At 46.4% G+C, this 25,716-nt stretch overlaps 1 protein-coding gene across 3 annotated transcripts in view; it reads right to left on the bottom strand.

Annotated features, from left to right (window-relative positions):
- Positions 1 to 1,151: 1,151 nt before the first annotated feature.
- LOC123745815 (protein turtle homolog A) overlaps positions 1,152 to 25,716 on the bottom strand; it is a gene marked incomplete at its 5' end in the record, with an annotated part of 42,901 nt that continues 18,336 nt past the window's right edge. The window contains 6 exon segments of one of the 3 annotated variants that reach the window (XR_011225720.1): positions 1,152 to 2,389; positions 3,590 to 3,796; positions 4,648 to 4,880; positions 12,634 to 12,716; positions 14,109 to 14,296; positions 21,394 to 21,527. Coding sequence is in view for 1 of the 3 variants with exons in the window: in XM_069317601.1 (XP_069173702.1) it covers positions 4,740 to 4,880; positions 12,634 to 12,716; positions 14,109 to 14,296; positions 21,394 to 21,527 (546 nt within the window). 3 annotated transcript variants of the gene reach the window in all.

Here is a 25,716-nt window from a genome sequence, read left to right as displayed (position 1 = left end):
ACCACCCCCACGCCACCTCCCAGTGCTGCCCCCACTCCCACGCTACCTCCCAGTGCTCCCCCCCAATCCCACGCTACCTCCCAGTGCTCCCCCCACTCCCACGCTACCTCCCAGTGCTGACCCCACTCCCACGCTACCTCCCAGTGCTCCCCCCACTCCCACGCCACCTCCCAGTGCCCCCCCCCCACTCCCACGCCACCTCCCAGTGCTGCCCCCCACTCCCACGCTACCTCCCAGTGCTGCCCCCACTCCCACGCTACCTCCCAGTGCTGCCCCCACTCCCACGCTACCTCCCAGTGCTGCCCCCACTCCCACGCTACCTCCCAGTGCTCCTCCCACTCCCACGCCACCTCCCAGTGCCCCCCCACTCCCAGTGCTCCCCCCACTCCCACGCCACCTCCCAGTGCCCCCCACTCCCACGCCACCTCCCAGTGCTCCTCCCACTCCCACGCCACCTCCCAGTGCCCCCCCCCACTCCCACGCCACCTCCCAGTGCTCCCCCCACTCCCACGCCACCTCCCTGTGCCCCCCCCACTCCCACGCCACCTCCCTGTGCCCCCCCCACTCTCACGCCACCTCCCAGTGCTCCCTCCCACTCCCACGCTACCTCCGCCCCCCCCCCTCGCCACGCCACATATATTAAAACAGTTTACGAGCCTCGAAACTTACACTAATCAAATATTATTATAAACAGGCTCCTTGTGCTTCGGAACGCAAGCAGTTTCATAAATGAAAACAAAGCCGCCAAGAAATGAGAAAACCTATACAGGTTTTTAAGTACTTTTGTAACTGCTTGATGAATCCAGCTCCAGTTTATTTAGGGCTGTAGAGAACCCCCTGAACTAGTTAATGAGGCCATAATTTCTCATCTAGGTAATGAGAAATCGTGGCCCTCCGCCACGAAGGCGGCTAACCTGGAGCCGGATAATTCTGGTGCACACGCAGACGAAACATTCTGACAAATGGAATTATATATTTTTTGTTTCCCCTCGACAATATTGATGTTTATATAGTTTCTACAAATTTTTGAGCCTTTGATTTAAAGTTGTTGTGGCCTGTTTTAGTGTTCAACTCAGTCATGGTTTGCGTCAATGCTCAACCCAGCCATAGTCAGCACAACTATTCGGCAAGACAAGGAAGAGAAACAGTAATTCTTGTTTTTTTTTATATTCTAAAACATCTTCAGATATACAAAGGATCAGTTTTAACATTCAAGCAATATACAGTATATACACCAACCGCCTGCCCTGCCCTGCCCTGGCCTGCCCTGCCCTGGCCTGGCCTGCCCTGCCCTGGCCTGCCCTGGCCTGCCCTGGCCTGCCCTGGCCTGCCTAAAACAGAAGACTACCACCTGGTAAATTGAGTCCCTCCAGATCACTCCATAATGCTAGCATTATTACCTTTTACTGAGCCATTTACAACATGTTCATTAAGTACAAGACTACAACACTGGACATTTGGAAATGTATGTACACAACGAAATGTGTAATGGTGGTGGTAAAGCCAATATTACAATGATTTGCATCAGTTACGAATAAAGTTACCGCTTTACAAGATTGTAATTACTATGCTATGTATCCTCACAATCCCAATGTACCTTCTTGTATATATATAAATAAAAAATAAAATAAAAATAAAATAAAATAAATTTGGATTCTGTTTGGTCACCCCTCTTGACTCGCTACTGGGAATCAGCTGCCAACAGTGCCTTCGGCTGTGTCATCATTACTAAATAAAACAAAAGCTAGATGAGGGGGGGGGGGGGTGAGGGGCAACAGGTATGGCATGGACGGTGCCTTATCACAGTTGTGTTGACTGCCAGGCGTCGTCTACACCTCCTTCCTCCTTTCTTCCTTTTTGTCTCCTTGCTATACATCTTCCACAATATCTCATCAAGGCTCCTGGTATTTTTTGGTGTAATTTTGTTTGTAGCTTCTGTTAGCTCAGTTCAGCCCCTGTTGGTTCACTTACAACAATTCTTGTCCAGTCCTGGGAGGGAGTTTGTCTTGAAACTCCCTATAGCCGGATCTTGGTCAACGTCTTATTACTGTACCACACAAGGAAGTAACCACATGTACACCTCTAAATACAGAGCAGTGTACACGGCCATCAGTACACATGCCTATTACCCCCCCCCCGCCTCTAACCGTGTTACACAGATCTTCTGAACCTGATAAAAATAAATTTGTTAAATCATCTGGTATATTCGGTGGCCCCTTCACCCTACCGACCTTTCAGCTTTAGTGGTGTTGATACAGTATTTTTATGACTTAACTTGACAATATACATTTCTTTCTGCTTTCAAATTGGCAGATTTTTGTTAGCCGCCTTCCCATCTTGCGAGGTGGTACACGGCAGCGTTCCCACTTGGCCAGCCTGCTGGACACATCTGCAACAAAAATTTTATTTCTGGTAGCAGATCATTTTCAATGAAATATTTACACATCGCTGCAACATTGGTTATAGAATTGTCTCTAAATTCACGTATCTTTTCGCACTCCATCACATAGTGACGCAGGGTGTGCGAATAATTTTGTTGACACAGTTTAACAACAAAACAATGTGTTTTAGCACCTAATTTCTTGGGACTGACATTCCAACAAACACACAACTAAGTTTTGTAAGTTTCATGTCGCTACAAACTTGTAATAACTTTAAAAACCCGTTCTGGCAACGTTGCAACTTTGCTAGGATTCTCTATTGTAATGGAATAATTCAATAATTTCTTTTGTCACGACAGAAAGACTAGATATATTCTGGGATGCTCTCGGACGCAGGTTCGAATCCTCGTCACGGCCCTTGTGGATTTGTTTATATTTTAGCCTTGTATGGAGGTCCGCCCGCCTCCCCCGACCCCAAGGCCGTACTGCTGACCCATCCCAGGATTTATCTCCCAAAATCTGCCTAACTCCTGAGTACCTACTTACTGCTAGGTAAACAGCGGCATTAGGTGAAAGGAATGTCTCCAACCATTGTTTTGTCCCGCCAGGGACTTGAACCCCAGGGATCTCAGATTGCGAGTAGAGAACGAAGCTAACTAGATTCTACATGACAAGCAAAGTACTGTATAAATACTCGAAGGTAATTAGAAATATTTAGTATGAATTCTTGCTCCGTACTTCCTAATTATAATTGACTAATCTTCTCATAATTCAATTCATATTCCTCACATTTTTGTAACCATTTATTTTTATTTCTTCCCTTCCTCTACCAGGAAGGAACCTGCTGGGGGCCTCCCTTGCCGAAGTAGCTGCTGGTAGTCTTGACGAAGAACAGCCAGTGACTAAATTCCTCCATGTGTGTGTTGGTGGTTCTGTGTCCTGATATACACCTTTGTATCAAAATAAATTAATATACGTCCTCTTCTCCACTCTCTCCCTAGCCTTAACCTTCCGTGTGCTCTTGGAACTGGAGCCTGCTTTAGGGAGCCTCTAATTCCCAACTTAGGGAGCCCGAAGCGCTATGCGTACTAGTGGCTTTAGGTATTGTATGTACTACTTCAATCTTTAAATCCAACATTATGTTTGTAACTCATCTTCAATGTATGTACTTTAACCTGAATAAAAAATCTAATCTACTGTAAACTCACCAGGAGCGACACAGGTGGTAGAGAGAGCGAGGCGGTCGTGTGTGTGTGCATGGGTGGCGTGGGGCGGGCCGGGGCGGGCGGCCACCCACCTACCCGCCAGGAGGCCCAACACCTGCCCGTCTGGACACTTGTCGTCACCTCCTCCGTCACCGTCATCCTGTACAGGTGCGCACACGCGCTTCCAACGCCGCACACTCCACCTCCTCCCTGGCAGCGACCCCAAAGGGAATAATCGTCAGCAAGTTCTCTCTCCTTTTTCCTGTCTTACAAATAAAGGTTTTAATCACAACAAAAATTGCTTGATCATGAAGGGCCGGATGCACAGTATGTTGTACAAGTTCCCTTATAAGTGAGATTTTGGGCACCAGGAAGGGGTGTGGGTCAACAAGGATGGTAGGCCACCTACCATCATACCTCACAAGGTATGATGGTAGAGTTCCACAAGGTTCCACAAAATTCCACAAGGCCACATGCTCACGTGTAGTGATCAGTAGTCACTAGGAATGACAATAACCATCCTGGGAAAAGGGGATAATTTTTTTTAGCATGTCCCAGCATAACTCTTGACACACATTATGTCACTTCACGTGGTGAAGGCAGCTGCATGAAGTGTAGATGCACGAACACATGTTAGTGCAACAATGTGACAGGTGGCTACAGGTGAGTGAGATGACTAATCTCCCAATCCGGAACACTCCAGGTGTAAAAACTGAGCAGGAACTGTGTCATGATCTCTCTCACTACATTACTGAATATCCAGTCATTAGACCTTTCAGACCTGCCGGTACCAAGCACCTGGAACACTGCAATCACTATCCATTGTTGGTGTTCTTAAGGATATACTTACAAAGCATCGAATATTTGCCAGTGGCGGCTACAGATCACACTCCCCTGTATGGTTAACCACCCTGCGAGATGGGTATTGTTAGTGTAACTTTAGCATCACATCACTCTTGACAAACTCTATGACCCTTCACACAGTCCAAGAGAAGCCGTCTGTTAGTAGATATATACTTATGAACGTGAATACAAAACGAGGGGAGGTCTCCCCAACTCACCCCCTCAGCGCCTCGGTCCGTCTTCATCCTGTATAAAACAGTGGCGGGTGGGGAGGTGGGCGTGAGGGCAGAGGAGGGGAGGAGGGCCGCGCCTACACGAAGCTCTCGTCATGAAGGAGGTGGAGCGGGCTGCCCGTGTCCCGGTAGAGGGCCAGTCCTGCCGCCCCAACACTAGCAGTCGAGGTAGTAGTGGGGACCAGTGGCGCCATCTGCAGCGACTCCTCCGGTACCGTCTGCAACAACAAAACCACATTATTGTCATGCCCAACGAAGTAAGTAATTATCAAAGAAGGCACCAATTAGCCGGGAAGGTTATATAGCATCATTAAATGTGCGGAACAATCAGAGGGCGCTAAATATTACTGAGGATGCCAATATGAGAACAGAAACGCATAGGGTGAATGACACCAAAAGTATCCGATTCACCACAAATTCTATTGAAGGACAAGTAACCTCGGGGGACAGTCGGAAAGCAAGATACACGCACACTACCTTGGGGTACACTATCATATTGCCGAAAAGAGGCAGAGAGTGGCACCAAGCCTGACTCTAAAGGAACGACAAGAGAGGAAGCTTTGGAGGAAGAGAGGGAGATTACCACGAAGGCCAAAAAAGCGAAGTTGGGACAGAATATGGTATCTCCAGGTGGTGTCATAAGCCTTTTCCAGGTCAAAAAGGACGGCAACAATGGAGGTCTTCGCAGCAAAAGCAGTACAAATATAGACCTCGAAGTTCACCAGGACATCAGTTGTGCTGCGGTATTTGCGAAAACCCAATTGAGAAGGGGAGAGGTGGTGATGGTGTTCCAGGAACCACATCAGACGAACATTAACCATACGTTCAAAGAGTTTACAGACACAACTCGTGAGGGCAATAGGGCGGAGGTCCTTAGGGGATGTCCCGAGAGACCCTGGTTTCCAAATAGCGAGTACACCGGCATCGAGCCAGTCCTCAGGGACTGACGATGACTCCCAGACCTGGTTATACAGACTCAGTAAATACTGAGATGAACAAGGATTTAGATGGCGAAGCATCTCATAAGGAATGTCATCCATGTCCGCTGCCGTAGAATCGCAGAGGGGCCAGGGCAGACTGAAGTTCAGAGAGAGAAAGGATCACTATAGGGAAGGCGGAGATCAGTGTGGAAATCTAAGGGATGAGATTCAACAATGGGCTTATGAAGGAAGGAAGGATTGAGGAAGATGAGAACCAGAACTAACAGAAGAAAAGTGGGAACCCAGTTCGGTCTCGAGCTTTACTGGAGTGTGAAGCTCGCGACCGAGCTTCACCTCTGTGGTGCTCTTGTGGATACCGCCACAAGAGCACCACAGAGGTGAAGGACCGGTGAGACATCTGGAACGAACTTACTCACTATCTTGTGGATTTTCTTCCAGATCTGCGGCAGAGGAGTATTGGACATAATGGTGGAAACATAAGATTTCCAACTCCCACGTTTAGCTGTACAGATGGTCCTACTGGCCACTGCATTTCCCTTCCGAAACAAAATAAAAGAATCAGCCGTCTGCCGGCGTCGGTATTTCTTCCAGGCTGCATGCTTACAGCGGACAGCCCGAGTACAGTCTGCATTCCACTAGGGAACGTACTTCCGCGTGCCCTGGGAGGTAGAGCGAGGAATAGAGCAGAGGGCAGCGTTGAAAACAGTCATGAAAAAGGAGGAGGGCACGAGGGAGAGGCAGAGCGGAGAGGTTGGAGAGAGTAGCACTGAGCGTGAATAGCTTCCAGTCAGCCTTGGCAAACTGCCACCTAGGGAAGAAAAGAGGAGGGTGAAAAGAAAAAAGGTAACAAGGATGGGGAAATGGTCACTGTTATGGAGGTCATCAAGAGGCCGCCATGTGAAATCTAAGTAAAGAGATGACGAGCAGGGAGAAAGATCAAGGCAGAAAAGGTGCGAGAGTCCACATGAATGGGTTCACCAGAATTCAGAAGAGACAGGGAAGAAGAGAGGACAAACGGTTCGAGAAGGCAGCCTCAGATGTTTGTCAAATCATCACCCCAGAGGGCATGTCGACAGTTGAAATCACCCAACAGGAGCACAGGCTCCGGCAAGGAGTCCAGTAGGTGCTTAAGCAAAAAAAGAAAGGACAGCAACAGAGAACAATGAAGAAACAAAGGTAAAGAGGAACACAGCATATTAAATAAGTTCAGGATCAGGATCAGGGTCAGCAAAGTCAGGGTTAGGGGGCATGGGTAAACTGAGTAAGGATGGAGTGAAGGGAGCGGGAGGACAAACCAGAGGCAGACGGGTAGGGTCCGGAGGAGGAGGAGACAACCGAGAGGGGCGGTCAAGGACAGCAGGGGGGGGGGGGGGGGGGGGCAGAAACCGGGGAGCGCACCTCAGCAAGGGCAGCAACCTAGAGGGAATCAGGGGCTAAAGAAACCTCTATAGCAGGGACAGGGGGCCCGACCACCAAAGTGGGAGGGGACGGAGCGAGGGAGTCAGAGGTGGGGGGCGAGGAAGAAAGCGATGCCTTTTTACCTGCCGGGGGAGGACGAAGGAGAGGAGCCAGGTTTACGTTTCTGACTCAAAGAGACAGGTGTTCCAGCAACAACGTACTGGGCGACAGACTCAATTGTCTCAACAGGAGAAGATGAACGGTAGTGAACAACATGAAGATTGCTGGGAGGATGATGGACATCAGCCTGGACAGGCGGCGTGGAAGGCCAAGAGACCGGGAGGGGGAAGGGGGAGGGATGTGCAGAAGGATCGGGGAAAGAAAGGAAAGATACAGGAAACATGGCAGACTGGGTAGGAAGGGGGGAAACTCCAGATGGAGAAGCAGGAGGGGGGTCCCCTTTGGGACAGAACGTAAAGGAACAGGGGAGAAGGCAGTGGGAGTGTCTGGGTGTAAGGCCTGGAAACAGTTGTAAGACTGAGTAAGGTGGGAAGGATGAGGAGAGGTAGAACGCAACACACAAGCATAGGATACGCCAGCAAAAGGGGTGAGACGGCAAACTTGGTGTCTCGCTTCAGGAAAAGACAGACGATCCTAGTGTTTCAAGTTGAGGACGGCTTCCTCAAGTTTGTAGTGTATACATGAGCGGGAGAAGGTAGGGTAGGCCTCACCGCAATTGAGGCAGTGAGCCTGGGGACTTACTCGGACTTACGAGTGATCATCCTCCCCACACACGGGGCATAGATACACAGTACTTGTGCATTTGAGGACACCATGCCTGAACTTTCAGCACTTATTGCAAAGTCTAGGAGAGGGAATGTATTCCTGAATGGAGCATCTGGCACCGGCAAGAATTAAAAAGGGCGGAAGGATCCTACTATCAAAGGTGATTTTCACAACTCGAAGGGGCTGAGAGCGACGACCATGAGCGGGTCGAGTGAACGTGTCTACCTGGAGGCCAGAATGGCCCTGGGCTTCGAGGATATTTTTAATATCCTCATGGCAGTCATTTAGGTCCCTAACACCAGTTGCAACATGGTGCGGGAGGAGAACAGTGCCAACACTGGCATTCAACCGAGTGTTTTTGGAGACTTGAACAGGGATCTCCCGAATGCAGAACAATGCAGCTAAGTGGGTAGCTGCATCCTGAGAAGGAGCAGCGACGACACATGTACCGATACGGGTGGGGTTAAAAGTAACAAAGGCATCTACCGAATCAACAAGGTGTTTATGAAGGGAGAAATCGTCAGGAGGAGTAGAATCCAGATGGTGGAGATCAAAATATTTAGCCCATAAAGCAGGACTAAACAAGGTTAGTATGGGAATGGATCGTGCGAGTGTGGCTGTGACGGGGACGGCGTTGAGAACCCCCAGAGAGAGAGAGAGTGGTTAAAAGGCGCAGTAGTCACAATGAGAGATGGAGCCATGCCCAGGGGACGAAGTGGTCACCACTGGAGGCTTGGGATTCGACCCTGCCACAGAGGAGAGAGGGGAGCAGGGGGGAGGGGGAGAAGTCCGGTCTGGCCCAATGTAGCAGGGGCTACAGAACCCAGTCTTCCATCACAGTCCGACTCAGGGGCCTGGTCACCCACCTTATGAGCCTGGGTAAGAGAGGTCGTGTCAGTATCCATATATCATGTATTTTAAAAGGTCTGGGGCCTGGAACCAAGGGATACCACCTACCAGGGCAGCCAGGGAGGCTGAGCGCGAGTCAGTGCAGGAAGGGGGTGTGTCGTCCCCAGCGGTGCTCCCTCTTTTTTAACAGGAGAGTCCTACTGCTTCGTTCATTCTCCTACACTGGTGCAAAGACCTCATTCTCCCTTTTGCCCCAGCCTGAACACCCAGCCATCCACTTTGGGTAGCCACTCACGGGTGATCCCTTCAGCGGGTGATCCATTGGCTCTCATGACACCTACGTTTGTGTTCTTTTGCACTACAACTCCCAAAGAGGGACAGGAAAGGGGGCGGTGGCAACCCTCACTGGTCCCAGAGAGGTGTCCGTGAGCCCTCTCACCACGACAAGGAAACACAATGGAGGGAACATGTCCAACAAAATATGCCAAAAATACAGCTAGGTATAGTGATGTTATGATTATCGGTTATTCTAATCTTTACAGCATCTTAAGTGCTCTGGGGCCAGATTCACGAAAACACTTACGCAAACACTTACGAACCTGTACATCTTTTCTCAATCTTTGGCGGCTTTGTTTCCAATTATTAAACAGTTAATGAGCTCCGAAGCACCAGGAGGCTGTTTATAACAATAACAACAGTCGAATGGGAAGTTTTCATGCTTGTAAACTGTTTAATAAATGTAACCAAAGTCGTCAAAGATTGAGGAAAGATGTACACGTTCGTAAGTGCTTGCGTAAGTGCTTTCATGAATCTGGCCCCTAGTGTTCACCCATTACTGCTTTAGATTTGTTAATCCCAATTTGCATCTACTATAGATGCAAGCCATTTATAATGTCTCAAAAATTAACTTGGTATAGTGTCTTTTTTGTAGTTATATCTATCTATCTTTGTGCTATCTCCGTCAGCATCAAGGCTGTAACAAAGATATACATGTTACACACAGAAATCACAAAAGCGTGATGCATCAAATTAAAATATACGCAAGGGATTTCAATGTTAATGACTAAGTTAGCTAGTTAATGACTAAGGCAGCGTCCGGGATCATCCCGGGCGTAAGCTCGAACCCCTCATCACGGCCCTTGTGGATTTGGTCATATACATGTTCCATTTGGCGATAAATTGAAGATCAGAGTCACATTAAATGTCAAAGTCCTCTGTGACGGACCTCGGCGCCATCTATGATCCGGGTGCCGAACTATACAAGTTGACCCTCCTAGTAATCATAGCTTCCCATCTTTTAGTCTGCCAGGCTGAAAGGTGACGAGAGACCAGAGGCAAGCTAGGGGAAGCAGTGAAGCCGGGACAGTGGAAGACAGAGGTCGACCTGAAGGTACTAACCAAGTGGGCTGGTCGAGCGTTGTGGATTTACTCCTGGATGGTCTAGCCAAGTGGGCTGGTCGAGCGCTGTGGATTTTACTCCTGGATGGTCTAGCCAAGTGGGCTGGTCGAGCACTGTGAATTTACTCCTGGATGGTCTAGCCAAGTGGGCTGGTCGAGCACTGTGAATTTACTCCTGGATGGTCTAGCCAAGTGGGCTGGTCGAGCGCTGTGGATTTTACCCCTGGAGGTGCTAATCAGTGGGGCTAGAAGAGCGCTGTAGACTTCGTGTTTGGAAGGTACTAACCAGTGGGGCTGGTCGAGTGTTGCTGACTTTGTTGGTTGGCCGTACCAGCGAGTGCGCAAAGACTACCTCCGCAGAAGCACTGTGATTGTCAGCCGTGAAGCAGGCTAGTGTAAGGGCTAGCAACGCCGATCCGTTTGACCTCTCCTGGCGTTGTATATTTGGGTTCTAATGGAAATAATAACGGGATATTTTAAGTGTTTTTTCTTTTAATATTACCTTTTAACATCATACTATATTTCCACCAAGGTTAGGGTCCTCTGAGCTTGGGTACGATCAGCCTATAAAGAACAGATTACGAGGAGTTTGTAACATTAAGACGCCTCGTGAACACTTTAGAATATTATGAGTGTTGAGGCTCCAGAGAAACTGTCTAAGGAGGATTAAGACTGAATTAATACAAATAGAGCAGAGATAAACAATGTTCTTGCAAATAACAATAGGAAGAAAAGAATTTTTTGAATGGAAACTGCTTAACAAATTAAAATAATTAAGTGTAATAAAAGGTGAGGGACTATGAAAAACAGCCTGGGACAGTCCAGTGCCAGGTGTGGGAGGCATCCCATGGTCTGAGGCATCCCATGGTTCGGGATGGAACACATTACCGGTGACGGTATGGAATAATGTAATTAAAGCCAAATATTATGGGGATATGTTTGGAATCCACTTGTATAATAACTGCCTTGTGACAGTAGCGGAGAATCATAGCGTCATAGAGCGCACATGAAAGATCCAGAAATGGTCACAATCCCCTATAGCGGTAGTGAGTCGGCTAACCATCACTTTACATACTTATTCATTAGACTATATGCTGTCATGTACCTGGTAGAGCAGTTACATAAATTAGAAGGTTAGGAAACATTCTAGCCAGTGGCATCTTGGTTAACTAGGTCCCCTTGTGAGCAAGTAGCTGTTAACTTCTCTTAGGGGAGTAGAGGTGTAAGTTAATATCTTTACTCAAAACTTCTCTGGGATTTTAATGTATATTCACTTATCTATAAACCATTGGATGTGTTTTAGTGATTATCCCCTTAGTCGGTATCGTAATAATCCCGTATACTAATAATTGCATCAACTTGTCAATTACAGCCATTTTGCTAAGTGTTGCTCTCTTAATTCCTCCATTGAACTTGTCCCAGAAATTTTTCTAGACACTTAAATGAAACCAAGCCGCATATTTTGAAGTAGGTGGGAGAGTAAATAAATTTTATGGTAACATTTAGCTTTTACATTTAACCCTCTTAAGCCGCATCCGTTAAGGACCTTAGCCCTCCACAAGGCTCAATCCCAGACACAACTGAAGAATACTATTCCAAGTACGTTTGAGACAAAATAAAATACATCTCAAAGGAATAGAGTACTTTAGGCTATCTCTAACCTCCCGAATGGTACTTACTTATGGCGACTACTGCAAGATTTTTCCCCTTGGATAGTCGTCTAGTAGACTACTGCAAGATTTTTCCTTGTAGTACCAGGCTTCTTGCAGACTTTTATCTGGTGCAGCTCAAGACTCTTAGGTTTATAATCAAGCATTGGACATGCATGTAAAATATTCTTAAAATAAACACAAGCACTTGCAAGAAAACACACACCACACCAAACATGTCTCCTGAAGCTCTCATAAAAAGAATAACGTCTGCGGCATATGCGAGGCTGGCTAACATCAGAACAGCGTTCAGGAACCTGTCTAAGGAATCATTCAGAATCTTGTACGCCACATATGTAAGACCAATCCTGGAGTATGCGGCCCCAGCATGGAGCCCGTACCTTGTCAAGCACAAGACGAAGCTGGAAAAAGTCCAAAGGTATGCCACTAGACTAGTCCCAGAACTAAGAGGCATGAGTTAAGAGGAAAGGCTGCGGGAAATGCACTTTACGATACTGGAAGACACAGTAAGGGGAGACACGAACACAACCTACAAAATCCTCGGGAATCGACCGGGTTAACAAGGATAAACTATTCAACACTGGTGGGACACGAACAAGGGGACACAGGTGGAAACTGAGTGCCCACATGAGCCACAGGGACATTAGAAGGAACTTTTTCAGTGTCAGTAGTTAACGGATGGAATGAATTAGGCAGTAATGTGGTGGAGGCTGACTCCATACAGTTTCAAATGTAGATATGATAGAGCCCTGTAGGCTCAGGAACCTGTACACCAGTTGATTGAAAGTTGAGAGGCGGAGCCAAAGCTCAACCCCCGCAAGCACAAATAGGTGAGCACACACACACACACACACACACACATACACACGAAGTGCATAAATAATAATTTAGCTATTACAAAATAACTGGGACATGCATATGGGACATACCTGAGAGCGTGAATAAGGCGGTGGTGGGACACGGGCTGGTATTATCTCAGGACATATCTGGGTGTCCAAAAGTTCAGCTGTTTCTGGGAAAGACAGTGTTATCCAACAAGCCAAAAACAAAAAAAAGAATGGGATATATTTCTCACTGTATATCCAAAAATCATAAGAAACATTTATAACAAGATACATTAAGGTAAAAGAAAGTACTTGCACACACATTACGATTTACTTTATAAATGTTTGTTGGGGGTAAGTAAGCGTTTAGGTGGTTCTCAAGGCACTATCGGCAGAATTATGTTTGTAAACAATATGTTCAGTACTGCGTTTGTGTGGGTTTACTCCTATGTGTTAAAGGTACTAACTAATTAACAGTCCCTAACTAATTAACAGTCCCTAACTAATTAACAGTCCCTAACTAATTAACAGTCCCTAACTAATTTGCACTAACTAATTTGCAGTCCCCGTGGCGCAGTGGTCAAATACTCGGCCGACGCTTTGCGAGCGCTTTGGCCTGGGATCGTATCCGGGCTGGAGAGGATTGACTGGGTGCTAATCCTGAACTGTAGTCTCTGTTCACCCAGCAGTGAATGGGTACCCTGGTTGTTAAACGATTTGGTCCAAAATGTCATGTGTGCTATAGTGGCTTTACAAGAATGCAAGAACGCTTAATATATATATATATATATATATATATACTCACGTGCCCCGTTAAGATTACTCATGTGCCCCGTTAAGATTACTCATGTGCCCTGTTAACATTACTCACGTGCACATTAATGGACTATGAATTCTATCACCTCACTTGTCTTCCCTTCAAATTCTCTCCCATGGCAGGTTACTGATAACGTTCTTCTCTCAATATAAACCTAACGTGTATGAATACACTCTGGCTGCCTGTCCCCCGACACAATGCATTACATTATAATTATTATATTTTACTGGAGTACTGTCCTTAAGAGTATGTTCATTGGTCGATTCCGTTCATTCTGAAATCTTCCTCGCCTTCAGTAATGTTCTATTTTAAAAATTGCCTAATAATTTAGTTTTTTGAGAATTTATGTAATATCTTTTTGGTCTCTTATCTTTTGTCATGTGTTTCCATCTGGCACTGGTAGATTACCACAGATCTCTACCCTTTCCAACTCCTGTTTTGTGCATTTTAACACTTCCTGGGTCTTACAGACTATCACTTAATTTAACTATCTGCTTTTATATATTTTAATATATATATTACAATATTTTATCTGGTTTTACAATTTTCAGTTACGTTCTCTACCTGCTTGATTCCTCCATTGCCCTTCTGTATTGTTCCTTCCTTCCTTCCTTTTCCTTTCTTACTTTCTTTTCCACTACCTTTATATTGTACCTGGAGCATACTACTACCATAATTGTGGTGAGCTAGGTGGTGGTGGTTGTGATGGTGGTTATGATAGTGGTGGAACCAAGAAAGCAAGTGAAGGTGTTTCCGATATTACCATTAATTGTCCTGAGTACATCGGGTGCTGCTCTCTCGCTGCAGTTGTCGTCGTGAAGGCTCCTGGTGTGGGCGTGGCTGATGACGTGGGCGTGGACAGAGGTGGGCGTGGTGGTGGTGGGGGGCTGGGGTGAGGTGCCGGAGGTCACTATACCTTCACCATCACCTCGGCTGCTCCAGCACCTGCATCTAGGCCATGTGAAGTGTTTGATTAAATATAAATTGTATATACAGTACTTAAATATAAAGCTAATAGCAGTATATACATTTCCATTTATAGGTAAGAGTGTATAAGTCAATTGTTTTTCTCAATTCCTCACTCACTCCCTCTCTCTCTCTCTCTCTCTTTCCTTTTTCTTCACCCTTATACACCTCTGGAAGATAAAGGTTAAGCATGTGTGGAGGGAGAATCAGGGGTTACCCAGGTGTGTGGGTGGAGGCAGGTGTGTCACCCAAGCAGCCGGAACTCACCAGCCACACACCTGTCATAACACCAGGACCGCTTGGGCACTTTAGCTAATAGCAGGCAAGACGCTAGTTTGAGTTTTTATACAAATTTTTGGGACACTAGCGCTTAATATTTTATATTATATAAAGAAATGAAAATACAATAATCCTGAGCTCAGTTGTTATGATATTCCATAAATGGTTGTAGAGTTCCCATGTACATCTCTTAGAAGTTACAAGTGCTTCGCTTATGCTTGGCTCTAAGTATCGTTTTGGATTTAACACAATATAAACTACCAAGAAAGCTATTCTCAGCCCATGCGCCTCCGTTGCCTCTCCCAGTATCTTGGTACACCTCTCACAGTATCTTGGAACACCTCTCACAGTATCTTGGTACACCTCTCTCAGTATCTTGGTACACCTCTCCCAGTATCTTGGAACACCTCTCTCAGTATCTTGGAACACCTCTCTCAGTATCTTGGTACACCTCTCTCAGTATCTTGGTACACCTCTCTCAGTATCTTGGAACACCTCTCTCAGTATCTTGGTACACCTCTCCCAGTATCTTGGTACACCTCTCTCAGTATCTTGGTACACCTCTCTCAGTATCTTGGTACACCTCTCTCAGTATCTTGGAACACCTCTCTCAGTATCTTGGAACACCTCTCTCAGTATCTTGGTACACCTCTCCCAGTATCTTGGTACACCTCTCTCAGTATCTTGGTACACCTCTCTCAGTATCTTGGTACACCTCTCTCAGTATCTTGGAACACCTCTCCCAGTATCTTGGTACACCTCTCTCAGTATCTTGGTACACCTCTCTCAGTATCTTGGTACACCTCTCTCAGTATCTTGGTACACCTCTCCCAGTATCTTGGTACACCTCTCTCAGTATCTTGGTACACCTCTCTCAGTATCTTGGAACACCTCTCTCAGTATCTTGGAACACCTCTCCCAGTATCTTGGTACACCTCTCTCAGTATCTTGGTACACCTCTCTCAGTATCTTGGTACACCTCTCTCAGTATCTTGGTACACCTCTCTCAGTATCTTGGTACACCTCTCTCAGTATCTTGGAACACCTCTCTCAGTATCTTGGAACACCTCTCTCAGTATCTTGGTACACCTCTCTCAGTATCTTGGTACACCTCTCCCAGTATCTTGGAACACCTCTCTCAGTATCTTGGAACACCTCTCCCAGTATCTTGGAACACCTCTCTCAGTATCTTGGAACACCTCTCTCAGTATCTTGGAACACCTCTCTCAGTATCTTGGTACACCTCTCTCAGTATCTTGGTACACCTCTCCCAGTATCTTGGAACACCTCTCTCAGTATCTTGGAACACCTCTCCCAGTATCTTGGTACACCTCTCTCAGTATCTTGGTACACCTCTCTCAGTATCTTGGAACACCTCTCTCAGTATCTTGGTACACCTCTCTCAGTATCTTGGAACACCTCTCTCAGTATCTTGGAACACCTCTCTCAGTATCTTGGAACACCTCTCTCAGTATCTTGGTACACCTCTCTCAGTATCTTGGTACACCTCTCTCAGTATCTTGGTACACCTCTCTCAGTATCTTGGAACACCTCTCTCAGTATCTTGGAACACCTCTCCCAGTATCTTGGTACACCTCTCTCAGTATCTTGGTACACCTCTCTCAGTATCTTGGAACACCTCTCTCAGTATCTTGGAACACCTCTCTCAGTATCTTGGTACACCTCTCTCAGTATCTTGGAACACCTCTCTCAGTATCTTGGAACACCTCTCTCAGTATCTTGGTACACCTCTCTCAGTATCTTGGTACACCTCTCCCAGTATCTTGGAACACCTCTCTCAGTATCTTGGAACACCTCTCCCAGTATCTTGGTACACCTCTCTCAGTATCTTGGTACACCTCTCTCAGTATCTTGGAACACCTCTCTCAGTATCTTGGTACACCTCTCCCAGTATCTTGGTACACCTCTCCCAGTATCTTGGTACACCTCTCCCAGTATCTTGGAACACCTCTCCCAGTATCTTGGAACACCTCTCTCAGTATCTTGGAACACCTCTCCCAGTATCTTGGTACACCTCTCACAGTATCTTGGAACACCTCTCCCAGTATCTTGGTACACCTCTCACAGTATCTTGGAACACCTCGCTCAGTATCTTGGTACACCTCTCTCAGTATCAGTATCTTGGTGACATTACTCAACACACAGGAGACATCTCCCGTCACGCAGGGTGCAGTCGCACCTCCACAGATCTCCAGTATCAGCTCTTGATACTGGTAATGGCTCAAAAGGGCCACCACTTACGGGCTATTCATGCCCGTGCCACCTTTTGGGTGGCTTAATCTTCATCAATCAATCAATTACTCAACACGTCTAGGTTACAGATGCAACTGGGAGATTGGTGAACCCCGACAGAGAGAGTGCATCTTCTGCCAAACTGTCACAGAAAAGCTATTACTTCACTATCTTCTGGAATGTGAAGCAACCAATGACCTTAGAAGAGCTTTAAGAGTTCCTGAATCATGCAGTGGCCACCCTGAAGCCATCAACACAGCCACTCTCCTGGTCAACAAAGGTGTCCAGCAGCTGGACACCCTCATAAAGACTGTGAAGAAATATCCTCCCCCGCGATAACAGCTTGATGGTTAAATGCAACATCAGAATACTGAGAAAACAAAATTGTACCACTTACGGGCTATTCATGCCCGTGCCACCTCTTGGGTGGCTTAATCTTAATCAATCAATCAATCATTACTCAACATCAGTGATGCCCAGCTTCAACAAGTGCTTCCTTACTTCCGCCCCGGAAATCTCTCGTTTGATTTTATATTATTCCTTGATTTTTATATTAATCCGAGATGAAGTCCCTTTCATCTCGGGGACTTTCTCTTCTTATATTGTGAAGACTCTTGGACTCTCCAGTCGAGTCCCTCAAACCTGTCCTGTCCCTCAAGGCCTGTCATTTTATGCATAGGAATTCTCCCCTAAATTTTTTCCTATCTTTCCTTTCCGTTTGTTAAAATATCCTTGTCGTTCAAGTGTTCTGTTTTGGACTGAAACAAACTTGTCTAGTGCTTCCCAACCTTTCTGGGCGAGAAGTCCATTACATCTTGTGTTATTTTCAGTGCCAGGTCTGTGTCCCATGGTCCTCTTGGTGGAAATTATTTTAATCTATCAAATTTTCATTCAGTTTACCAGCTTCAAACCTTCTAGTTCTTTCCCTGTAGCGGTCACATTCCTGCTTTCATTAGAGATTTAAATGTTAATATACAATAATTGCCGATTACCAAGGGAGCTACAACACTTTGTTTCCATTATGTCTGACTCGTTCAGATTGAATATCAGGCAAATTACAATTGTACTGTCGTTACCAGCAGTAAAATAGGTACCTGGGTGTTAGTCAGCTGTCACGGGCTGCTTCCTGGGGGTGGAGGCCTGGTCGAGGACCGGGCCGCGGGGACACTAAAAAGCCCCGAAATCATCTCAAGATAACCTCAAGATAACCAGTGATTCCTGTGGGGCCACCCGATATGCTGGCTTAGAAAATGTATCACCGCTGATGCTGTTAATTTTGGTCTCTAGGCATCTTGTGCATCCACGAGGGTCTCTATTCTTGCTGTCTATTGTGTCATTAATAATTTCTCCAATAATTAATAATCTAGACATTGGAAGGGAAGGGAACTATCAGGGGGGAAAGCGCCAAGGGAAGGAATGGGACGAAGGGAAGGAATGGTGACCAGACCACACACTAGAAGTTGAAGGGACGACGACGTTTCGGTCCGTCCTGGACCATTCTCATCGACTTGAGAATGGTCCAGGATGGACCGAAACGTCGTCGTCCCTTCAACTTCTAGTGTGTGGTTTGGTCAACATACTTCAGCCACGTTATTGTGACTCATCGCCTGCGAAGGGAAGGAATGGTGGCCGGCCACTAGGACGGTCCAGACATTAGGGAAACTTACTACAATGCCATAGTGTTTAAATGACGGTGAAGAAAAGACTCAATACATGTGCCAATACAAAATGGTATTACTGAAACATTTTGGCATGAACCGCCGGTGTTTACCCAAGGTGCTATGAACAATGTCCTCAACACCTTGATAAAGTATGGAGCTTCGTCCTAAAATGGTTCATTAAGACACCGGCACATGTAATGGGGTCTCTCCTTCACCTTCACTCTAGACATTCTTATTTGCAAGAGAAGTTGCTCTATGGCAGTTATATGCAACTAAAGGCAGTAATATCTGCCTTCTGATATCTTACTCCTGGTTGGGTTTTCTCTCCTTTCCTTGAAGGTTGAATATCACTGAGACTATTATTCTGACTCTTCCGTTGTTACGGTTCCTCTTAAGTAGTCTGGTAATCCCTCACAACCAGGGATTATACTTTCCATAAATCTCCAGTTTTCCTACCCAGCAGTTATTCTTTCTCCTCCCCTTCCTTCTCTCTCTCTCGTCTTTTTATGTGGCAATCGTGTAGAAACGCTGCATTTGTTATAAATCCCCAGGGTTTGGTTGCTAACATCTTCTCCTCAGTCGGTTCCCAGAGTTCGAAATCCTTTCCCTGTTTTTCTCCGTTAGTTTAAAACTCGCTTCCTCCATGACTTAAGTTTCAAGTTCCTTTTTCCCCTCCAGCCCCCAAGCGAGCAACTTAGTGGGGAGAGAGCTCACCAATCAGTGTCTACGGGGAGTGAAATCTAGCTCCGGGCCCCCGCCTCCTACACCTATATACCTGGGGCCAGATTCACGAAAGCCCTTACGCAAACACTTACGAACCTGTACATCTTCTCATGAGCTTTGGCGGCTTTGTTTCCAATTATTAAACAGTTAATGAGCTCCGAAACACCAGGAGGCTGTTTATAACAATAACAACAGTTGATTGGGAAGTTTTCATACTTGTAAACTGTTTAATAAATGTAACCAAAGCCGTCAAAGATTGAGGAAAGATGTTCACGTTCGTAAGTGCTTGCGTAAGTGCTTTCGTGAATCTGGCCCCTGGCGTGTTAACATACACGTTTTCGATGTTCTTAAAGTTGATGGATGCGGTTTGGATGGGGGCCATTACGTGGCAGCGTGGTTTGGTGGGGAGGTGTAGAGGTGGGTTGGGGAAGGATGCCTGGCTATATGGTGGGTGGAGAGGGTGGTGGAGGATGCAGAGTGAATAGAGAGCAATCACCATTGGATGGAGACCTGGGAAGATAGCGGTGGTAAAAGGTAGGGGAAGAGTGGTTTGGGAGGTTGGGGAGTAAATTTATTTATGCTGCAATGGGGAATATATTCATGAGGGTGCTGCAACTTCCCCATCCCCCTTCCCCCCACCACCCTCTGGAGTTGAAGATGGCCCCCTTGTCCGTGCATCTTCAACTGCAGCTTTCGCAGCCTTTACGGTCCTCTAGGGGAAAAAACAAATACTTGTCTGTAGTTCCGTACTTATTAAAGTTTGTTCTTCTAGGCTAGCATTTTATCTCAGTCTAGTTTGTGAAACACAACATTTACCATCTGATTGGCTTCCTTCCTGAACCAGTCTAGCCTGAACATCTATTCTGTTTTCTGCGTCTGATACCTGCAACTCTGTCAAACTTACCGTCATTGCAGCTGTGTTCTTCAGCCTCACTGCAGCTGTGTTCTTCAGCCTCACTGCAGCTGTGTTCATCAGCCTTACTGCAGCTGTGTTCTTCAGTCTCACTGCAGCTGTGTTCTTCAGCCTCACTGCAGCTGTGTTCTTCAATCTCACTGCAGCTGTGTTCTTCAGCCTCACTGCAGCTGTGTTCTTCAGCCTCACTGCAGCTGTGTTCTTCAGCCTCACTGCAGCTGTGTTCTTCAGCCTCACTGCAGCTGTGTTCTTCAATCTCACTGCAGCTGTGTTCTTCAGCCTCACTGCAGCTGTGTTCTTCAGCCTCACTGCAGCTGTGTTCTTCAGCCTCACTGCAGCTGTGTTCTTCAGTCTTCCATCAGCGTTCTTGGTTCCTTAACTCCCGCCATTACGATAGCTTTGTTTTTTGTTTTTGTTTTGACTACGTAGTAGCTGTCCTTGCTGCTTCTTACGCAGTGGCTGCCTGCGTAGGTCTTTCTTACACAGGTCTCGGAGCCTGGGATATTTTCTTGAACATTCGCAGATTTCTTATTTTGGTTATAGGATGATTTTCATTTTCAGATTCCCCGCTTCTTCTTTGGCTGATCTCTTCTCACGTTTCAGTTTCCTTGGCGTTTCTTTAATTTCTTCCAGTTCCTTATTTTATTCCTGATGGTGTCATACTTGGTTCAAGACTTCACTGCCACTAGTGTCATCCCTTCTGAGCTGTAGTGTGTTCTTATCAACAAAACCATCTCTCTACGCCCGCTCGGAACGCGGAGGTTGAAGAGGTTGGTGCAGAGGAGAGTGGGAGAGGTGGAGGAGAGTGGGAGAGGTGGAAGGGGAGAGGGATAGACGGAGTTAGGTGAGGAGGGAGACTTACGGGCTATTCATGCCCTTGCCACCTCTTAGGTGGCTTAATCTTTATCAATCAGGAGGAAGACATTTGCTAGTGTAACATACGGCATCTTGGGGGCTTGACTTGAGTGAGTCGTGAAGAACCTGTGTTGACCTCAGTGTTGACATGTACCCCCTCCACCACACACCTCCTCCACACCTCCTCACGGCACGGGGTTCAATCCGTCCTCCTAGTAGAACGTCGCATTTTGACGTATACTCTAAAGACCAAAAAATATACTAGAAAAAGGTAGCGGCTCGCGATTTTGACATACTGTCCCGTTTTCTGTTTTAGGTCCTCTGGTAAGTTAGAATAAAGGGGAGGGAGGCAGTTCCTTGCCCTTAGGAGGACTTGGGTGACGCAGGGAAGACCTTACCTGTTGGACCTGGCCCGGGTGAGGACGACGACGAGCATCAGCAGCAGGAGAAAGGCGCCCACCAGCCCCAGGAACACGCCCACCAACGGGGACACGGGCGGCCCCGCCACCTCCCCCATCCGCTTCTCCGCCACCTGAAGACAAACACTTCAGTACCGCTACACACACACACACACACACACACACACACACACACACACACACACACACACACACACACACACACACACACACACATGACAGATAGATATGATAGAGCCCAGTAGGCTCTGGAATCTGTACACCAGTTGATTGACAGTTGAGAGGCGGAACCAAAGAGCCCAAGCTCAACCCCCGCAAGCACAAATAGGTGAGTACACACACACACACACACACACACACACACACACACACACACACACACACACACACACAAGCACCTAACAATTTCCAAATAATTTAAACTAAATGTGAGATAATTTGATAGAATTATACAAAATAATATACATTTAAACAGCTACAACAAGATAATTCCGTTATAAATACCAAATAACATTAGTAACAATAACATTTGTCTTAATATAAACAAACAGAATTCGGTATACGAAAAACGCTGTATTTTTACAATAAATGCTGTATTGTTACAATAAACGCTGTATTTTTACAATAAACGCTGTATTGTTACAATAAACGCTGTATTTTTACAATAAATGCTGTATTTTTACAATAAATGCTGTATTTTTACAATAAACGCTGTATTTTTACAATAAATGCTGTATTTTTACAATAAATGCTGTATTTTTACAATAAACGCTGTATTGTTACAATAAACGCTGTATTTTTACAATAAATGCTGTATTTTTACAATAAACGCTGTATTTTTACAATAAACGCTGTATTGTTACAATACTGTGTAAGAAAGCAGTATTCGCGGACGCAGCTGAAACGAGATCCGAGCCATTTTCTCAGAACGAGGAAGCATAGTTATGAAAAATGAAACATCACTCTTATTATACATTATGAGAACACCTTACACCTCCGAGCAGCAAGTTTTGCCTGAAATTAAATCCCTGGTCATCTGTGCGGCCCATCTACGGTGCGTACGTTATCCTGTGATGGTAATCTTTGTGCTTTTATATGTAATGTACACTCCTATCTCACCTGTACATTTTTTTTAATTTGTTTTCCAGAATTTATATATATTGAGTTAGCGCTTTGCTCATTAAAGCGGCTCAAAGCTGCACGCTGTACCAGGCCACCACATTATCTAGAAATGTTTGGTGGTCTGGTCGAGGACCGGGCCGCGGGGACACTAAAAAGCCCCGAAATCATCTCAAGATGCCCTAGTCAGCTGCTACGGGCTGCTTCCTGGGGGTGTGTAACAAAAAGGAGGCCTGGTCGAGGACCGGGCAGCGGTGACGCTAAGCCCCGAAATCATCTCAAGATAACCATCATTCAAGATAACCAAGATTCAAGATAACCTCCTCCAGAGCCAATAGGAAGAACCTATTGCTAAAAGGGGAGAGCAAAAGAGACCACAAATACAGGCATCATCCACAGTCTTCCAGCTGGAGAGGTAACCATGGATATAGAACATTACTCTATACTAGGAAGGTTTCAAGAGAGAAATCGCCCACTGAAAGTTATCTTTAAAAACTACAATCCTGTGAAATATATATATATATATATAACTGAAAACTCACACCCCAGAAGTGACTCGAACCCATACTCCCAGAAGCAACGCATCTGGTATGTACAAGACGCCTTAATCCACTTGACCATCACGACCGGACATAATGAGGTGATAGCCGAGGCTATTTGAACCACCCCACCGCCGGCACTCGGATAGTTATCTTGGGCATAGCATTTTACCAAATCACCTCATTCTTTGGGGCAACACGTGAGGAACACAAATGCGAACAAGCCTGAATGGTCCCCAGGACATATGCAACTGAAAACTCACACCCCAGAAGTGACTCGAACCCATACTCCCAGAAGCAACGCATCTGGTATGTACAAGACGCCTTAATCCACTTGACCATCACGACCGGACATAATGAGGTGATAGCCGAGGCTATTTGAACCACCCCACCGCCGGCACTCGGATAGTTATCTTGGGCATAGCATTTTACCAAATCACCTCATTCTTTGGGGCAACACGTGAGGAACACAAATGCGAACAAGCCTGAATGGTCCCCAGGACATATGCAACTGAAAACTCACACCCCAGAAGTGACTCGAACCCATACTCCCAGAAGCAACGCATCTGGTATGTACAAGACGCCTTAATCCACTTGACCATCACGACCGGACATAATGAGGTGATAGCCGAGGCTATTTGAACCACCCCACCGCCGGCACTCGGATAGTTATCTTGGGCATAGCATTTTACCAAATCACCTCATTCTTTGGGGCAACACGTGAGGAACACAAATGCGAACAAGCCTGAATGGTCCCCAGGACATATGCAACTGAAAACTCACACCCCAGAAGTGACTCGAACCCATACTCCCAGAAGCAACGCATCTGGTATGTACAAGACGCCTTAATCCACTTGACCATCACGACCGGACATAATGAGGTGATAGCCGAGGCTATTTGAGCCTCGGCTATCACCTCATTATGTCCGGTCGTGATGGTCAAGTGGATTAAGGCGTCTTGTACATACCAGATGCGTTGCTTCTGGGAGTATGGGTTCGAGTCACTTCTGGGGTGTGAGTTTTCAGTTGCATATGTCCTGGGGACCATTCAGGCTTGTTCGCATTTGTGTTCCTCACGTGTTGCCCCAAAGAATGAGGTGATTTGGTAAAATGCTATGCCCAAGATAACTATCCGAGTGCCGGCGGTGGGGTGGTTCAAATAGCCTCGGCTATCACCTCATTATGTCCGGTCGTGATGGTCAAGTGGATTAAGGCGTCTTGTACATACCAGATGCGTTGCTTCTGGGAGTATGGGTTCGAGTCACTTCTGGGGTGTGAGTTTTCAGTTGCATATGTCCTGGGGACCATTCAGGCTTGTTCGCATTTGTGTTCCTCACGTGTTGCCCCAAAGAATGAGGTGATTTGGTAAAATGCTATGCCCAAGATAACTATCCGAGTGCCGGCGGTGGGGTGGTTCAAATAGCCTCGGCTATCACCTCATTATGTCCGGTCGTGATGGTCAAGTGGATTAAGGCGTCTTGTACATACCAGATGCGTTGCTTCTGGGAGTATGGGTTCGAGTCACTTCTGGGGTGTGAGTTTTCAGTTGCATATGTCCTGGGGACCATTCAGGCTTGTTCGCATTTGTGTTCCTCACGTGTTGCCCCAAAGAATGAGGTGATTTGGTAAAATGCTATGCCCAAGATAACTATCCGAGTGCCGGCGGTGGGGTGGTTCAAATAGCCTCGGCTATCACCTCATTATGTCCGGTCGTGATGGTCAAGTGGATTAAGGCGTCTTGTACATACCAGATGCGTTGCTTCTGGGAGTATGGGTTCGAGTCACTTCTGGGGTGTGAGTTTTCAGTTGCATATGTCCTGGGGACCATTCAGGCTTGTTCGCATATATATATATATATATATATATATATATATATATATATATATACCAGCAGACGGGAGGAATTTGAGGGCATGTCAAGAAGTCTAGCAACAGACAGAAGCAAATTTGTGAAGCAAGCAAGCAAGAACTACAAGAAGATCAGAGATCACAAAGAGTGCACAGCAGCAGCAGCAAGGCAGACAGCAGAGTACAGCACAGTATGACAAGGTAAACATCTTAAGGAGTAAGGAGGAGCCATAAGAACATATCCCTCCCCCTCCCCGTTTTCTATCAGGTTTAGACATGGATGAACTGGTTCACCCTCTCCGTGAAGGCCAAGGCAGCCCAGTAGAGATGAACAGTCTTGGAGTTATGACTCTCTACTTTCGGCCGATGAAGTCAGTTAGGCCTATCGACCCCCCCCCCCATTTGGCCTACTACTGAGTTTATGGTACCTACCTTGAGGTTACCTTGAGGTGATTCCGGGGCTCAGCGACCCCGCGGCCCGGTCGTCGACCAGGCCTCCAACGAATGCTCATGAAATTACAAACAAATGGGCAGAATTACATGCACATTAAACTAATACATTCTCTTCCTTAAAATGTCTCCTCCATAGTCACTTCACTCAAGTCTTCCCGTCGGCGTCCTCCTCCTCGTCCTCCTCCTTAAACCCGAGCATGTGCTTCTTCCGGTTACTTCCTCCAGCCATCATTAAAGTTATAACTCGACTGAAGTGTGACCCCCTCCCCCCTGCGCCAGCCGTGCTCAAGAGCGGGAAGAGGGAAGAGCAAGGTGGCCGCCGGCATCCTCTCCTACACAAGGC

This window comes from Procambarus clarkii, chromosome 88, assembly GCF_040958095.1.
Source record: "Procambarus clarkii isolate CNS0578487 chromosome 88, FALCON_Pclarkii_2.0, whole genome shotgun sequence".
NCBI lineage: Eukaryota > Metazoa > Arthropoda > Malacostraca > Decapoda > Cambaridae > Procambarus > Procambarus clarkii.
Note: the sequence above shows the minus strand (reverse complement) of the source record. Positions and strands in the feature narration are given on the sequence as shown.